The sequence below is a fragment of the Gossypium hirsutum genome, chromosome A08 (assembly GCF_007990345.1).
Source record: "Gossypium hirsutum isolate 1008001.06 chromosome A08, Gossypium_hirsutum_v2.1, whole genome shotgun sequence".
NCBI classification, from domain to species: Eukaryota; Viridiplantae; Streptophyta; class Magnoliopsida; order Malvales; family Malvaceae; genus Gossypium; species Gossypium hirsutum.
The window spans coordinates 10,742,702-10,756,918 of NC_053431.1; the positions used below are offsets into that span (position 1 = coordinate 10,742,702).

General features: G+C 33.2%; 1 protein-coding gene across 1 annotated transcript; it reads right to left on the bottom strand.

Annotated features, from left to right (window-relative positions):
- Nucleotides 1-9,111: 9,111 nt before the first annotated feature.
- Nucleotides 9,112-13,233, bottom strand: LOC107951024 (light-inducible protein CPRF2). Its single transcript, XM_016885910.2, has 6 exons — nt 12,772-13,233; nt 12,599-12,674; nt 11,187-11,388; nt 10,634-10,709; nt 10,420-10,545; nt 9,112-9,766 (listed from the first exon to the last, which is right to left on the bottom strand). The coding sequence occupies exons 1-6, from the start codon at nt 13,144-13,146 to the stop codon at nt 9,359-9,361; spliced, it is 1,263 nt and encodes a 420-aa protein (XP_016741399.1). The 5' UTR covers nt 13,147-13,233; the 3' UTR covers nt 9,112-9,358.
- Nucleotides 13,234-14,217: the final 984 nt, after the last annotated feature.

The window sequence follows — 14,217 nt, forward strand, 5'->3', positions numbered from 1 at the left end:
TTTTTAACTTATAGTCATCTCTTTTCATACATGAACACATCCATATCACAAATTTTTATACTTACCTTTCCAAATTCCAACATAACGTGAGCATTTTTCATTTATCTCAATATCATTTTTAGCATTATCGAAAATAGCTCGATTGAAAATCATCTCTGTCTTAACAAAGCAATTTCGTTAGAGCCCGGAGATATCACATCATCAAGAGTAATAACGTGGCATGTATAGCTAGGCTCACATATGCTACGTTTGGTCCGAGAACCGACTAAATCGTAGCTCTGATACCACTAAATGTAACACCCCTTACCCGTATCCAACACCGGAATAGGGTACGAGGCATTACCAAAACACATACACTTGTAAACGTATTTAACCGAGTTATAAAATTTCATCAAAATTAAAACTTTCAAAAATAATTAACATGTTTCTATAACTTTTCACAATATATCCTCAAAATATTATAATCATAATAATTAGGGCCTGCGAGACCCGATACATACTCATGCAATTTAATGCTTCATTTCCATTTCATTCAATTCGCAATTTCTCATGCTCATAATTTAAATCATATCACTAGAAATTTCCATTTAATTCACGTACAATTCAATGACATCAAATTCAAAACTAATACGTATTTACCATTTAACTCAATGTTTATTGATTATACCATTCAATAACACATTTATGAAATTCTCAATTTAGCAATGAAAATATCACTTTAGTTTGAATAACAACATCGTCCTGATATAAATACACTACCACTTGTCCATTTACTTTAATTCTTTTGGGCCCATTTGTCACTTACCATCCTTAATCAAATTAGGGAACGGTCACGGAAAATTGAGTACTTCACTTTCACTTTGCCATAGTATAACTATGGTCTTACGTATGATCACTTATCACTTGTCCCTTGATCAGATAAGTGTAGCCACTTATCACTTTGTTTCTTGATCAGATAAGTGTAGCCACTTATCACTTTGTCTCTTGATCAGATAAGTGTAGCTAAAGCTATCACTTATCACTTTATCTCTTGATCAGATAAGTATAGCCGAAGCTATCACTTATCACTTTTCACTTGTCACTTGATCAGATAAGTGTAGCCGAAGCTATCACTTATCACTTTCCACTTGTCACTTGATCAGATAAGTGTAGCTGAAGCTATCACTTATCACTTTGTCACTTGATCAGATAAGTATAGCCGAAGCTATAACTTATCACTTTATCACTTGATCAGATAAGTATAGCCGAAGCTATTACTTATCACTTTCCACTTGTCACTTGATCAGATAAGTGTAGCTAAAGCTACCACTTATCACTTTATCACTTGATCAGAAGTACTCAAATCCGGCGTTCCGCTCAATTTGATCATTTATTCATATATCAGGCTTACCAACATATGTTAATTCATAAACCATTCATGGTATTATTTCATGCCAAATCATATACTGAATATACCATACACACATACTATGAAACTTTATTTTCAATACATGAGCTTAAACCATGACCAATAATGCACAAAAATAAGCATCATTCATATTTTATCGTTTATGAGTTATAATCAAACATATGACCATTTATACACGAATCATTCATATATTTCCCAATTTTCCTCCTCCTCCTCTCCATTCCACATCCTTAATGTGTATAACACACTTAAACAACATTAACCATAATTTCAATATTCACTAACATGTATATTCAAAGCTGTTTATCCGAGTCAGAGTCACTAAATTATTTTTATCCGGAGCTAGAGAGCTCCAAATTAAGATCCGTTAATTTTCCCTGGAACTAGACTCACATATCTTCATACCATATAATTTTCATAATTTTTTGTTCAGCCAAATAGTACAGTTTATTCTTTAAAGTTTCCCCTGTTTTGCTGTCTGACAGTTCCGACCACTCTTCACTAAAAATTAATTATCTCATTGTACAGAATTCGGATGATGTTTTAGCTTGTTTCTTATAAAAATAGACTCATTAAGGATTATAACCATATAAACTATAACTCATAATCATTTCTGTACAATTTTTAATGATTTTCCAAAGTCAGAACAGGGGAACCCGAATTCATTCTGACCTTGTCTCACAAAATCTATTATATCTCATGATTTACAATTCCATTGCTCACATCATTTCTTTTATAAGAAACTAGACTCAATAAGATTTAATTTCATATTTTATTCATCCTCTAATTCAATCTCTACAATTTTTGGTGATTTTTCAAAGTTACACTACTGCTGCTGTCCAAAACTGCTTTAGTGCAAAATGTTGATTTCCATTTTGCCCCAAATTTCACAGTTTATACAATTCGGTCCTTTCTCAATTAACCCCTCAATTAATCTAATTTTCTCAATTAGTACTTTACTAGACATTATAAGTTGTTACACAACTATAGAAATTCAGAATTTCCACATATAACTCTATCTTCAAACTCTTTTACTATTAGGTCCCAAACATTCACTTTCTATTCAATTCTTTCAATAAAATCAGCATATGAACAATTTAAAGCTCTAATTTCATGCTAAATCATCATATACTTCCAGCACATATTCATATCAACTTTCAACTTCTTTCATAAAATCAAAAACTAATGAATTTAACAAGTGGGCCTAGTTGTAAAAGTCATAAAAATACAAAAATTTCAAGAAATAATCAAGAATTGAACTTACTTGTAATAAATATATGAAGAACCAGCTTGAAGAAGCCCTTCCATGGTGTTTTAGCTGATGAGAATTCAGAAAAATGAAGAGAAATCTAGATAATTCCACTTGGGTCCTAACTTTATTAAGCAAATTTTGCAATTTTCCAATTTTGCCCTTAATTCTGCTTACTTTCTTGCTGATTTCATGCCTCTGCCGTCCAGCCCAAATAGACCTTGGGTCTATTTGCTTTTAAGCCCTCTTCCTTTTATCATTTAAGCTATTTAATCATTTCCCAAAATTTTGCATTTGTTACAATTTAGTCCTTTTTGTTCAATTAATTATCGGAACTTTAAAATTTCTTAACGAAACTTTAATACTAACTTTTTAACACTCCATAAATATTTATAAAAATATTTATGGCTCAGTTTAAAATCCCCGAGGTCTTGATACCTCATTTCGATTCTAATTATTTTAATATTTATTTCTAGTGCACTATTCACTATTTCAAAAATTTTCCTAACTTCATATTTAACTTATACTTGCTAAATTAATAATATTTTCTACCCATTTGTCGAATTTAGTGATCTCGAATCACCGTTCCGACACCTCTGAAAATTCAAGCCATTACATTTTTTTTCGTCGGATTTGTGGTCCCGAAACCACTGTTCCGACTAAGCCTAAAATCGGGCTATTACATTTGGAGTGGAGATTGTTGTGGAGAATGTTTCCCGAGTGGACCGAGGTTCAGTATTTGTTGCGAACTCTAGTGTTATACTTTCTGTTTTCGTGTGATTCGATTGGACTAGCTCTTATGAGCATTGGTGTGTTCTGAAAAGATTAGCTCTTATAAACATTAGTGTGTTTCTGAGGGATTAACTCTTATGAGCATTTGTGTGTCAGACGGATTGGCTCTTGTGAGCATCTAGTGTGTTTTGGTTGGATTATCGATGTACTCGTATCCGTAAGTCATTCAACAAATTGAAAATCTTGGTAAGGTAACTTGTTTTATGATTATGATGTTTTTACTATATATATTGGAGTATTGATTTGAACTTTTATGATTTATCGATTGAGGTTGTGGATGTACAAGAAACATTCATGGTTGAAATATTATTATTTGAATAGTTGTACTTACTTCGATAAGATTTATTGTTTTAACACGTCCAACTTGCTAAGCTTCATTGAGCTTACTTGTATATTTATTATTCTTGTAGATACTCAGAAAGTTGGATGATTGGATTGGCACACGAGTCACACTATCCATAAATCTCGGTAGTTTTTGAAATGTTCATTTCGGATTATACATGTAATAGGCTTTTGTGTTATTATTACTAATGTTTTAGGATATGTAAATATTAAGTATGATCTTTGGTGTAAATTGCCAACTTATATGATACATGTGAATGAGGTAAGGTTCCAATGCTAAAATCAATGATATGTGTTAATGATATATTGTGATTGAGGTACCTATGATAGGTACATTGGTTAGATGTTAGATTAGATGAATTGATAAGTTGTGTTTGAAGTTTTATTTTGTTGTATAGTTGTATATACTTGTGGTATCTATGAGGATACATTGGTTAGGCACTTAGGATGTTAATTTGGCATGTTTTGGCTTGTTTAAAGTCACTTTGAATAGGTCTTTTGGCTGGTAAGTAGATTGCTTAGAGTCTAAGTAAGCTTGAAATGGTAAACTTCTTGTTTAAGGTTCATTTTGGGTCCACACGATCTGAGACACGGGTGTGTGACTCAGCTGTGTGTGATACATAACCTAATGACATGGCCGTGTATCCCTTGTAGGTTTTAATGCATACAAGTCAGGCAATTTCACGGCCTAGCACACAGGTGTGTGGGGCTATTTCGAGAGTTACACAGCCTGGCACACAAGCGTGTGACTCAGCTGTATGACCCTACTCAGTGAGTTACACAGGTGAGGAAACGGTCTGAGACACAGCCATGTGTCCCTAGTTCGATTGTTACACGGCTTGAGACACAAGCGTGTGTCTTAGTCGTGCAAGGCATATGGCCGTGTGACCCCTACAGTCAAAATTTTCTAACTTTTGCATAAACTTTCCAAATGATTTCAAATTGGTCTCGAATTGTTTCTAATGTAATTTTTGGGCCTCGAGCGCTCGATTTAAGGACATTACGTATGTGATTTTTTTATTTATGATATGTATTGGATAATGTATGAAATGTACGTTTAAACATTTTGTTTGTATGGTAATGCTCTATAACCCTAATCCGGTGATGGATATGGGTTAGGGGTGTTACAGACAATGTCATGTGTTTCACTATTTTTAGTTCCTGAAATTATTTAGAGCGACATTTTGTTTGAATTCCAAGCTGTCCTAAGCCACTGAACATTTCAAGCTTAAAAGAGCTTTTGGAACCTGAATATTCCACTAGCACGTTTCTCTTAACTTGTTGCATTATTTTGGATGAATACTTTCAATTTTGTTTATGTATTGGTATTGTATCCACATAGACCATTTTTATGGATAATACAATTATGCATATACTCATTTGGATTGCTTCTAGATTTTTTAGGCTTTTAATTTGCTGAATGGATTTGTATTTGCTTTAATGTAAGGAAGTTTGATCTACCGTAATTTGATATGTCAAATTAGGCTTCCCTGTTATGCTTAGAGAGCTTGTTTTCGAGTAAATTTGTTTCTTTTCTATAGTTTAGCATAGTTTTAAAATTTTCTATTTAATAAGTGTTTAATGTGTTTTTGTACTCGTTTTGAGACCCAAATTGGTCAAATGCGTCATTTGGGTCCTAACAATTGATTGAGTGCTATAGGAATTCAATGGTGGCATGCCTTTAAGCAAAAACATCACCAAGGAAGGGGTATCACGATATCAAAAACTAGGTATTATGATATTCTCAACAGTCCTGAAATGAAAAGAAGAATGAAGACCACCTATAGTGGTATCACAATATCCTCAGGTATCGCAATAACTAGCCTTCAAAAGGAACTCCCGATTTTGAAACTACCAATGGTATTGCAATATCCAGACCATTGGTATCACAATATCACTGTCATGGAGGACAAAAATTGACATCAGAGGTAGTCTTTGTCCAACCAAAGCACCAATAAAAAAGACACATTGTGGGGCACTTTAGTCAAGAAAAAGGAGTCAAAATTGCAGCTAAAAAGAGCCAAAATTTGGTTGGAGGGAGGGAAGAGGCATTAGACACAATTTTAGTTCATCTTTTTAGTTTCTCTCATTTTTTAAGGCTTTAGTTCTTCTCCTCCATAGCTTAGGATTTTAATTTTCTACAATTTCCTTGTTCTTTTTTTCCCCATTCTTAGTGTTAGTTAAGTTAGTTAACATTGTAGCTTAGGTTTATTTGCATGTTTACTACCTTAAACTTGGTTGTAATCACATTTTAATCCCTAGTTTAATGTTATTTCAATTTGCTTTCTTTTCATCTGTCAAAAATCTTAACTTTAGTGTTCTTGGTTATTTATTTTGTTTCTAGTTGTTTAGCTTAACATTTTTCCAAGTAAAAATCAAAACTTTAATCTTTTTATTGAGTTTTATGTCAATCGCTTTCATGGTTGCTTCCTTGATGTTTGTTAGCTTAAAAATGGACATGGGTAACTAAACCCTATGGGGGTTGATTGATGGAAATATGGGTAACATAATTTCTGGGTTAGGAACTAAATTGCAATAAATTGGACTAAAAACTTAGGATTGACACCCCTAAGGGTAAATCAAGACAAGTGATCGAGAGGTAATCTTATTAGGCACCAATTCATTAGTCCCAGGTTAGTCGGGTGAGATCGAGAAATAAACTAGACTAATTTGTCTAATTTGGTAAAATTGAGACCAATAGGTAAAATGGAGCCACTTTAGGAGTTCAAGCAATTTAGATCCCTAATTTGATTACTAATGAACCACATTGAAGTCAACCAACCACCGTTCATATTTGATTGGATAGGTTTATAACTTTGCATGCTTCACGATTTAGTCCTTTTGTTAAGTAGTTAATTAATTAGTTTAATTAAACTCAAATTCATGGTTTGTCATACTATGCTATCTAGCGACTAGTTGTTTAGACTCTTTATTTGCATGTTTGTAGCTAGAATTCACTCAATCACCAAGTCCTATAAGTTTGATCCTCGAAGTACTCTTGTACCCTGTTGTATAAATTATATTTCAACTGACTTGCCACACTTGTAGACACCGCACGTAGTATTTCTTATTTGATTGTTGTATTAGTATTGATTCTCGCTCAGCCATGGTGTCCACACGTTGGAGGCTAGCGAGGCGGTCGAACAATATAAAAGAAAATAAAATAATTAAAATATATATTTTTAAATTTTTATATAGGAGATCGGTCTGTTATTGGTTGGAACTTTTTTTAAAGGATATAACATTTTGGTGTAAAATGGGTAATGAAAGAATAGTTTAGGTATTACTTAGGAGAAAAAAAAATTAAGGTACTAACTTGGAAAAATGGTATAGTTTAAGTACTAATTTGTAGGTTAAGCATTTTTTTTTAAATAGACTTAAGAAGTTGACTAACATTGGACTATTGGAGATATCGGATTGCTCATTGTAAGTACTGGTCATGTCTATTCTTTTTGTTAGACAATACCTAGAACTACCCAAAGCCCCTCTCCAACACATAAATAAAAGGATAATGCGCTCAACACACTCGAACTCACGTCCTCCTACTTGGCAACAATGTCATGCCAATTGAGCTAAATCTAAATCGACATGAATGTTAGCTTTCAATCATGTTAAGATAGATTTTAAATATCACTTATGCTATGTCAGGTTGGAGTATTTTTTTTTACATGTTTTATTCACGAGTTAGGTATAAATTAATTACAATTAGTAATTTTTAGCAACACACATAACTTGTTTGTGACAAAGAGAGATTTTTTTTTTATTATTTTGAAGAGATCTTATTTATTTTATAAGAGTTCTTACTCATCATTCTAATTTCACATTTAAATTTTTATTCTTTATTTTATATCTAACTTTTTTAACACATGTATTGAATAAGCCTTTTCCTTGTGTTATTATACTAGTAACAAACTTCTTCTTTTTTTAAAGGATTAATATACCATTTGGTATCTATATTTGACTTCAATGTTCAATTTGATACCTAAACTAAATAATATCATGTGGCCCAATAAATATTTGACATATGCGCTTTAGTAAAAAAATATAGATACTCAATTTGGACAAAAGCAAACTCATGTACCAAATAAAACATTGAAGTCAAACTTAGGTACTTGTATAGGACAAAAAAAAAACTTAATTATCAAATTAAACATTGAAGTCAAACTCAAATACCAAATTAAAACATAAAAAAAACTTAAATACCAAATTAAATATTAAAATTAAATATAAGTACGATATAGTATATTAACGTTGTTATTTATTTTTTTCATAGTAGTTCAGATTCATTCTTTTAACCCTTTTTTCTTTCTTTATTTGTTTCTTGTCTTCCTTGCTTAATAATTAGAAATGGGTTTTCAGAGTTAATCATTAAATCCTATAACTTTACATGTTTTTACCTTTCATTTTCTTAACATGTGATTTTAGAAAAAAAAATTTAAGTTGAAAAACTAATAAAATGCTGACTTTACCATCTACAATTGTTTTTATTTCCTTCAATATTTCTTCATTTTTATTTTGCACCAACAGTTTTTCAATCACCAAATTGATACATTTTATTCGAAATATGCGCTGCCTGGAAGCAACTGTGGGGCTGCAGCAATGCTTCATGACCAAGCAGCACTTTTGTTTCAAACTATTGGCATTGCTGCACGGCCATGCATTCAGTCCCACGAGGTTGTTTAAACAGTTCAAATCAAGAAAATAAATTAAAGCATCAGTTTAGAGAGAGATTTTAAAACGATTGATTTAAAAATTAGTCCGAATCGATTGAACCAAATAAAAAGTTAATTGAATTAAACTATTTAAAGATTTATTTATTTTTTAAAATTAATTAAATGTTGACATGTTTTTCACATATATGTCATATCAACAAAGTTAACAAACGTTTAACTTTTTCATTTATTTTGAGGTGCTTAGACAAAAAAATACAAATTTAAAGACTAAAATAGCAAAAAATAAATAAATAGAGGGCTAAAATAATTTTTTTTTGTAAAATTGGAAGGTAAAAAAAATCATTATGCCTATATTAAATAATTTCACAAGCAAAATTGGGGTTTGACAAGTTTACATATAATAAAAAGAAATTTAAAAATATAAAAATATTAAATAAATGGAACACGTGGGAAATTTATAATTTTATTTATAGAATTAAAAGTAGTACTCACCCATACAAAAATGGGTGAAAATGTGCTTAAGAAAAAAAACAAAAGATATTAAGGTAAGAAGATACAATCTTACATTTACGTATTCCGGGATTCAAATTTTGTCATCCCCTTTCCCTTTTTCAATACTATAATGATAAAAAGATTGCATTCATGGATGATTTTTTAACTACTTAATAATTGAAACACTGGAGTGGAGTATGAACTTAATATGATTTTCATACATAATAATTTACCAAAATAAAGTTCACTGTCTGGACTGATAACTAAGTGATGACAAGATGTTAAATACAAAAATTTAGTCACTGGTTTTTTAACTAACACTACACCACCACCACCACCACCGGCAGCTATGCTTCTTAAACCCCATCTCAGAAAACAGGACGGGAAGGACAGCACCAACCTTCAATTTTGCTTCTTGTTCTTAGCAGCTGCATGCTGTTGAGGCTCCCACCCGGACATATGCTGACTGACACCAGGGCCAATCTGATCTTGAACGCGCTCCGACCTGGGTGTGTGCTGCAATGCAGATGTTTCATTGACATGTTTCACTCCTTCGGTTCGTGAATTCACGATAGGAGGAACCATGGTGTTCCCCATGAAAACGTTCTCCATTCTCTGATGATGCAAGGGAACTGGTTGGTGAAAAAACTGATTAGTGTTTGGCTGCAATGGAACAGGAGCAGTTGAAGATGTTTCCAATGGGCTGCTAACAAAAGGCATGCCAACACTAGCTACATTGTGCCTAGATAGAAGACCAGAGTTAAAGTTAATCCCCGTCACCCGCTTAACTGTTTCTTCAGCCATTTTTACCTGAAAATTTCAAGTATAACAATCAACAGGATAGGCACGGAATTAAAGTTGCATCAATCGGCATCAATAGTGATTCATAGAAAAAAAGTAAAATAGCTACAACCAACCGCAGCAGTTTCAGGCATAAAAGATGCAAGACTGTGCTTCACAGTTTGCAACGGTCCAAACACTGACATTAACATCTGATGTCCAACAAGGTAACTCCAGTGTAATTATGTAAATTTCAGAGAGACATTCAAATCATAAATAATTTCAAGTATATTAACAGTCAGAACACACCATAGAACTGAGTGTCAGTACTGGACAAGTCCAGCAGATCCCTGAAATGGAGCATATACAGATCACCAAAACCAAATTAATCTCCCTTCACCGAGAGAATTGCAGCTACTAAATTCTGAAAGCTCATTTTCTATTTAATCCTTTAATCCTAGATTAAGGAAAATGAATTACCCATGGCTTTTCAGAATTTGACTGACTAATCTTCACAAACTTCATGATGTCACAATAACATATTCTCCTGTCATTTATATGGAAGTAAATTTTGAACTTTCAGCAGGAACCATAAGTCAAACTAACTGAAGAATAACTGGACCAAAGTAAGAAAAGGCAAATTAGGCAATGGTGATGATGACGAACTGATGCTGATGGTTTACCTTTGCTCTTAATGTTTCTATATCAGCCTTCAGAATTCTATTGTCCACAGCAGCTTCGTCATACTTGTGATTCGTGTCAGTGAGACTCTTGAGTAATGTAGAATGTTCAACTCTTAGTTGGCCAACCTAGAAAAAATCACTTACAGGATTAAAAATAACAATAAAACAAACTGCACCAGACCATTAAGGGGTAGGAGGAATGATGTAGTAAAACCTGCGCTTCAAGTTCATTCATATGTGCTTGCTTTCTTCTCCTTGAGCGTCTAGCTGATTCTCGATTTGACCGCATTCTGAGCCATCCACAATATACCAATTAATTCAGGGCAATTTTGTGATTTCATCACCAAATCAAAGATTGAATTTAGTGAGAATTTACTAATTCACATGTCTAGTAGTGAGATAAGTAATTACTGCTTAGAATGTTTGTGCTTTAAACCAATATATTGATTTAAGAAAACACAAAAAGAAAAATCCCTGAGCCAATAGCTGAGATTAATTCTTGAAAAAGACAACAGAACTATGTTCGACTAAGAGGTATAGAATTGTAAGTTGAAGCTCTATTTGCAATATAACTATTTGATCTTTTTGAAGATAAGAAATTAGTTCTTATAGCTATTACTTAAAAGAGATGCTAGTCTTTTTAATTAGGATAAAAAGAAGAGAAAAGGAAATCAAACATGTTAAGCGAAAGAGAATAAATAACAGAAAGCATCTCAAACTCCTCAAAACAATCAATAATACAAGTCAAAAATAGAAAACATGATTACCTCCTTGCGCGTTTTGCATCAGCCGGATCCATGTTGTCAGTAGTTTCAGTATCTCTAAGTTCATCATCATCTGAATCTTCTCCTGATGACACACTTGTTGTTTGCCTCATTTGTACCTTTGATTTTGTCTGTGTAGTAGACATAGCCAGGACTTCACTAGGTGTAGCATCTAGTTCACCCTGTCCTTGAGCCTTTGAGGAACCTACAATGGTAGAATTTGTATCAGCTAGTTACTATTATATGTAAAGCAGTCATTGAAAAAGGAGAACGAAATTAATGCAAGAAGAGCTCCAAAGATCTTTACAATATTTTCTACAGATTAGATATTAGGAAATGTGAAGAAAAAGAAGTAGGAAGGAAAATGGAGAAGTGGAGAAAAATGAAAAATAAACAGGATAATATTTCATTTCTTGTTTGAATGCCTATGTAAAGTTTATAAGAAACTAATAAAAATTATCAAATCTAGTAAAGAAAATTAATTCCATTTTTATGTATCCCTCCATCTTTCTTCTCATATTCCTTTCCTTCACTCTTTCAGAACAAACATGAATCAAAGATTGAGTTACGTTGCACCTTGTGAAGACAGAAAACATTAGTAACTAGCAGTTATTATTTATTAGGAATAATCATGCATGATACGTGCAGGATGGCTCCAGTAAAAACTAAATGAAAAACAATGCTTCCCTATAGTTCACCAAGCAGCAAAAAAATCATTGATGTAGTTAACTTAAAGGATCCAAACTACAGAAACATTCATGTCATTCATTCTGCTACTATCTCACCCTCAACAAATCACAAACTAGATGAACTACATTTGATTCAAAACCATATAGACTTTTCATAGTATAGAAGGGGCTGACTGCCATCAGAAAAACTAAACCTGTTGAAGCAGTGCAGCCTCCTAATACAATGAAACATGCTTATGGGACAGAAACTGCTTATCTCCCAGTATAAGACTAGTGATCTTCCCAACTACACTCCAACTCCAATTGAATTTGAGTAAGGCAGATGCCTTTATCAGTTTGCCGAAATACAAGTATTCAGAGCAAATTTTTACAGAAATCCTAGCTCTCCTTCGATAAAAAACATATATTACAAATAAAAATTGACTCCCTTAAAATCTAACTACTGCTCAGGAATAGAATTACCCCTTAGAACTAACATGAAATCGGCTCCTTAAAATTTGAAACGTAAGGAAATAACTAAAATTAATTTACAGGGTTGCGTAAGTCGTATGCTTATATCACAGAAGTTGCATTCAAATATCAGAGTGAATAAGAAACGTGAACGGTCCTTCATCCTTACTCTAAACAAGTTCAATCTATTGCATTTGAGAAAAAAGGAAAGTCTAAAAAACTCGAATTCATTAAAAAGAACAAGTCAAATCAGAGGCATGCAAAGCAAAAGCTTACCTTGAATTTGGGATCTCGATTGAAGCGCTTGATCTTCAGCTTGCGCAGAGAAAACTTCTGCCTTAACAGATGATGCCTGAATAATATTTATTTTTCAGAAAAAATATCTAATATGACTTATAATATTTAATAATAAATCCAATTGGAAATCGAGATTGGAGAGAGAAGAATACACGAGAGAGAGCAACAGCTGCGCAGGCTTGATGGAGCTTGTCCTTGAGGATCGCGCGGTACTCATCCGAGTCAATCGAGAACGTCGGTGCCAGATCGGACGGCGGACTGTTATGATTCTGATTACCAGGTCTTTTGATCTCCAGCACGTCACCTTCACCATCGGCTTCTTCAGATTTCGAAACGGACGGCCGAGGTTCCGCCAAGGATGGACCGATCACACTCTCGTCCGAACGCGACACCGGGATCGCCCCGCCCGAACCAGAAAACTCTTCAATAAAATTGTCAAAAGCCCACTCCGATTGGCTTCGGCTCATCCCCGGCGGAGCCGCCCAAAAGGAGTCGGAGAAATCGTCAACTGAGAACTCAGTATGCATCGTTTTCAGTGAAATCCTTTTCCCTTCTTTTTCTCCACAATGCAATTCGCCTTCCTCTCTCTTTCTTCCAGCTTGTTTTTATCATTTAAAATTATATGCGGGAACAAACAGAATATATCCACTAACATTCCACTGGTCAAATTTTGATTTTAGTCCTTTTACTATAATCAAACTAAAAAATTAGTTCATATATTATAATTCGACATAACTTTTTAATCTCTGTATTTTAGTAACATCATTAATTAATCCAAGTATTTATATATTTTAATTAATAAAGTAGCGTAATAAGTTGAAAAACGTGTTTTTATTAAAAATATAAGTCAATTAAACTAATTGATTAATAAAATTATAAAAGTAAAAAGAAAATAAAACCCTTGAAGACTCGGGTTTGAGTAATTATGATGTGTGAATCTCCTTTTTACTTTGTGAATATGCCTTATATGAGTTGTGTTCGATTCGTTTTGAATTAGTCCTCATCCTCTTTGTATTGTATTGGTTGAAATCTATATTATTGTCCATGGAACATATATTTATACCAATCTTGTGATGTTTTTGAACTAGTGAAACTTTAAAAAGAATATACAGGGATAAAATCCTAAATTTGAGCACAATAAAAAGTACCAAAACCATAATTTGATCAGTTCTTATAATTAATACACGTGTTAGTTAATAAATGGGTGGGGAGGGCGGCTATTGGTAGAAATTGGAACACTTGATGATGTGCGCGGGCTAAGACAGTAAAAAAGAGAAGATGGGAGCAAAAAGTGTAGTGTACGTATTAGGGAAAAGTTAAAAATAGGGCCCAGTCGGTGGGGAGTTTCAACTTTCAACTTGGGTTTGGGCAAAAAGTAAATAAAGATAGTAGCTGTCATTAACAATACAGAAAGAAAGCAAGACGATAGACCCAGTCATTTTACTGTACGGCTTCACACGTAACATCCTATTTCCCTATGTCTTAAGCAATGTATATTTTATCGTACCTTCGCTTTCAAACAAAACACTTTTCCCTGCCTTCTTACCGCCATGCCGACACGTCCGGCCTTTGGGCCGGTCGTTGTTAACATATCTCCC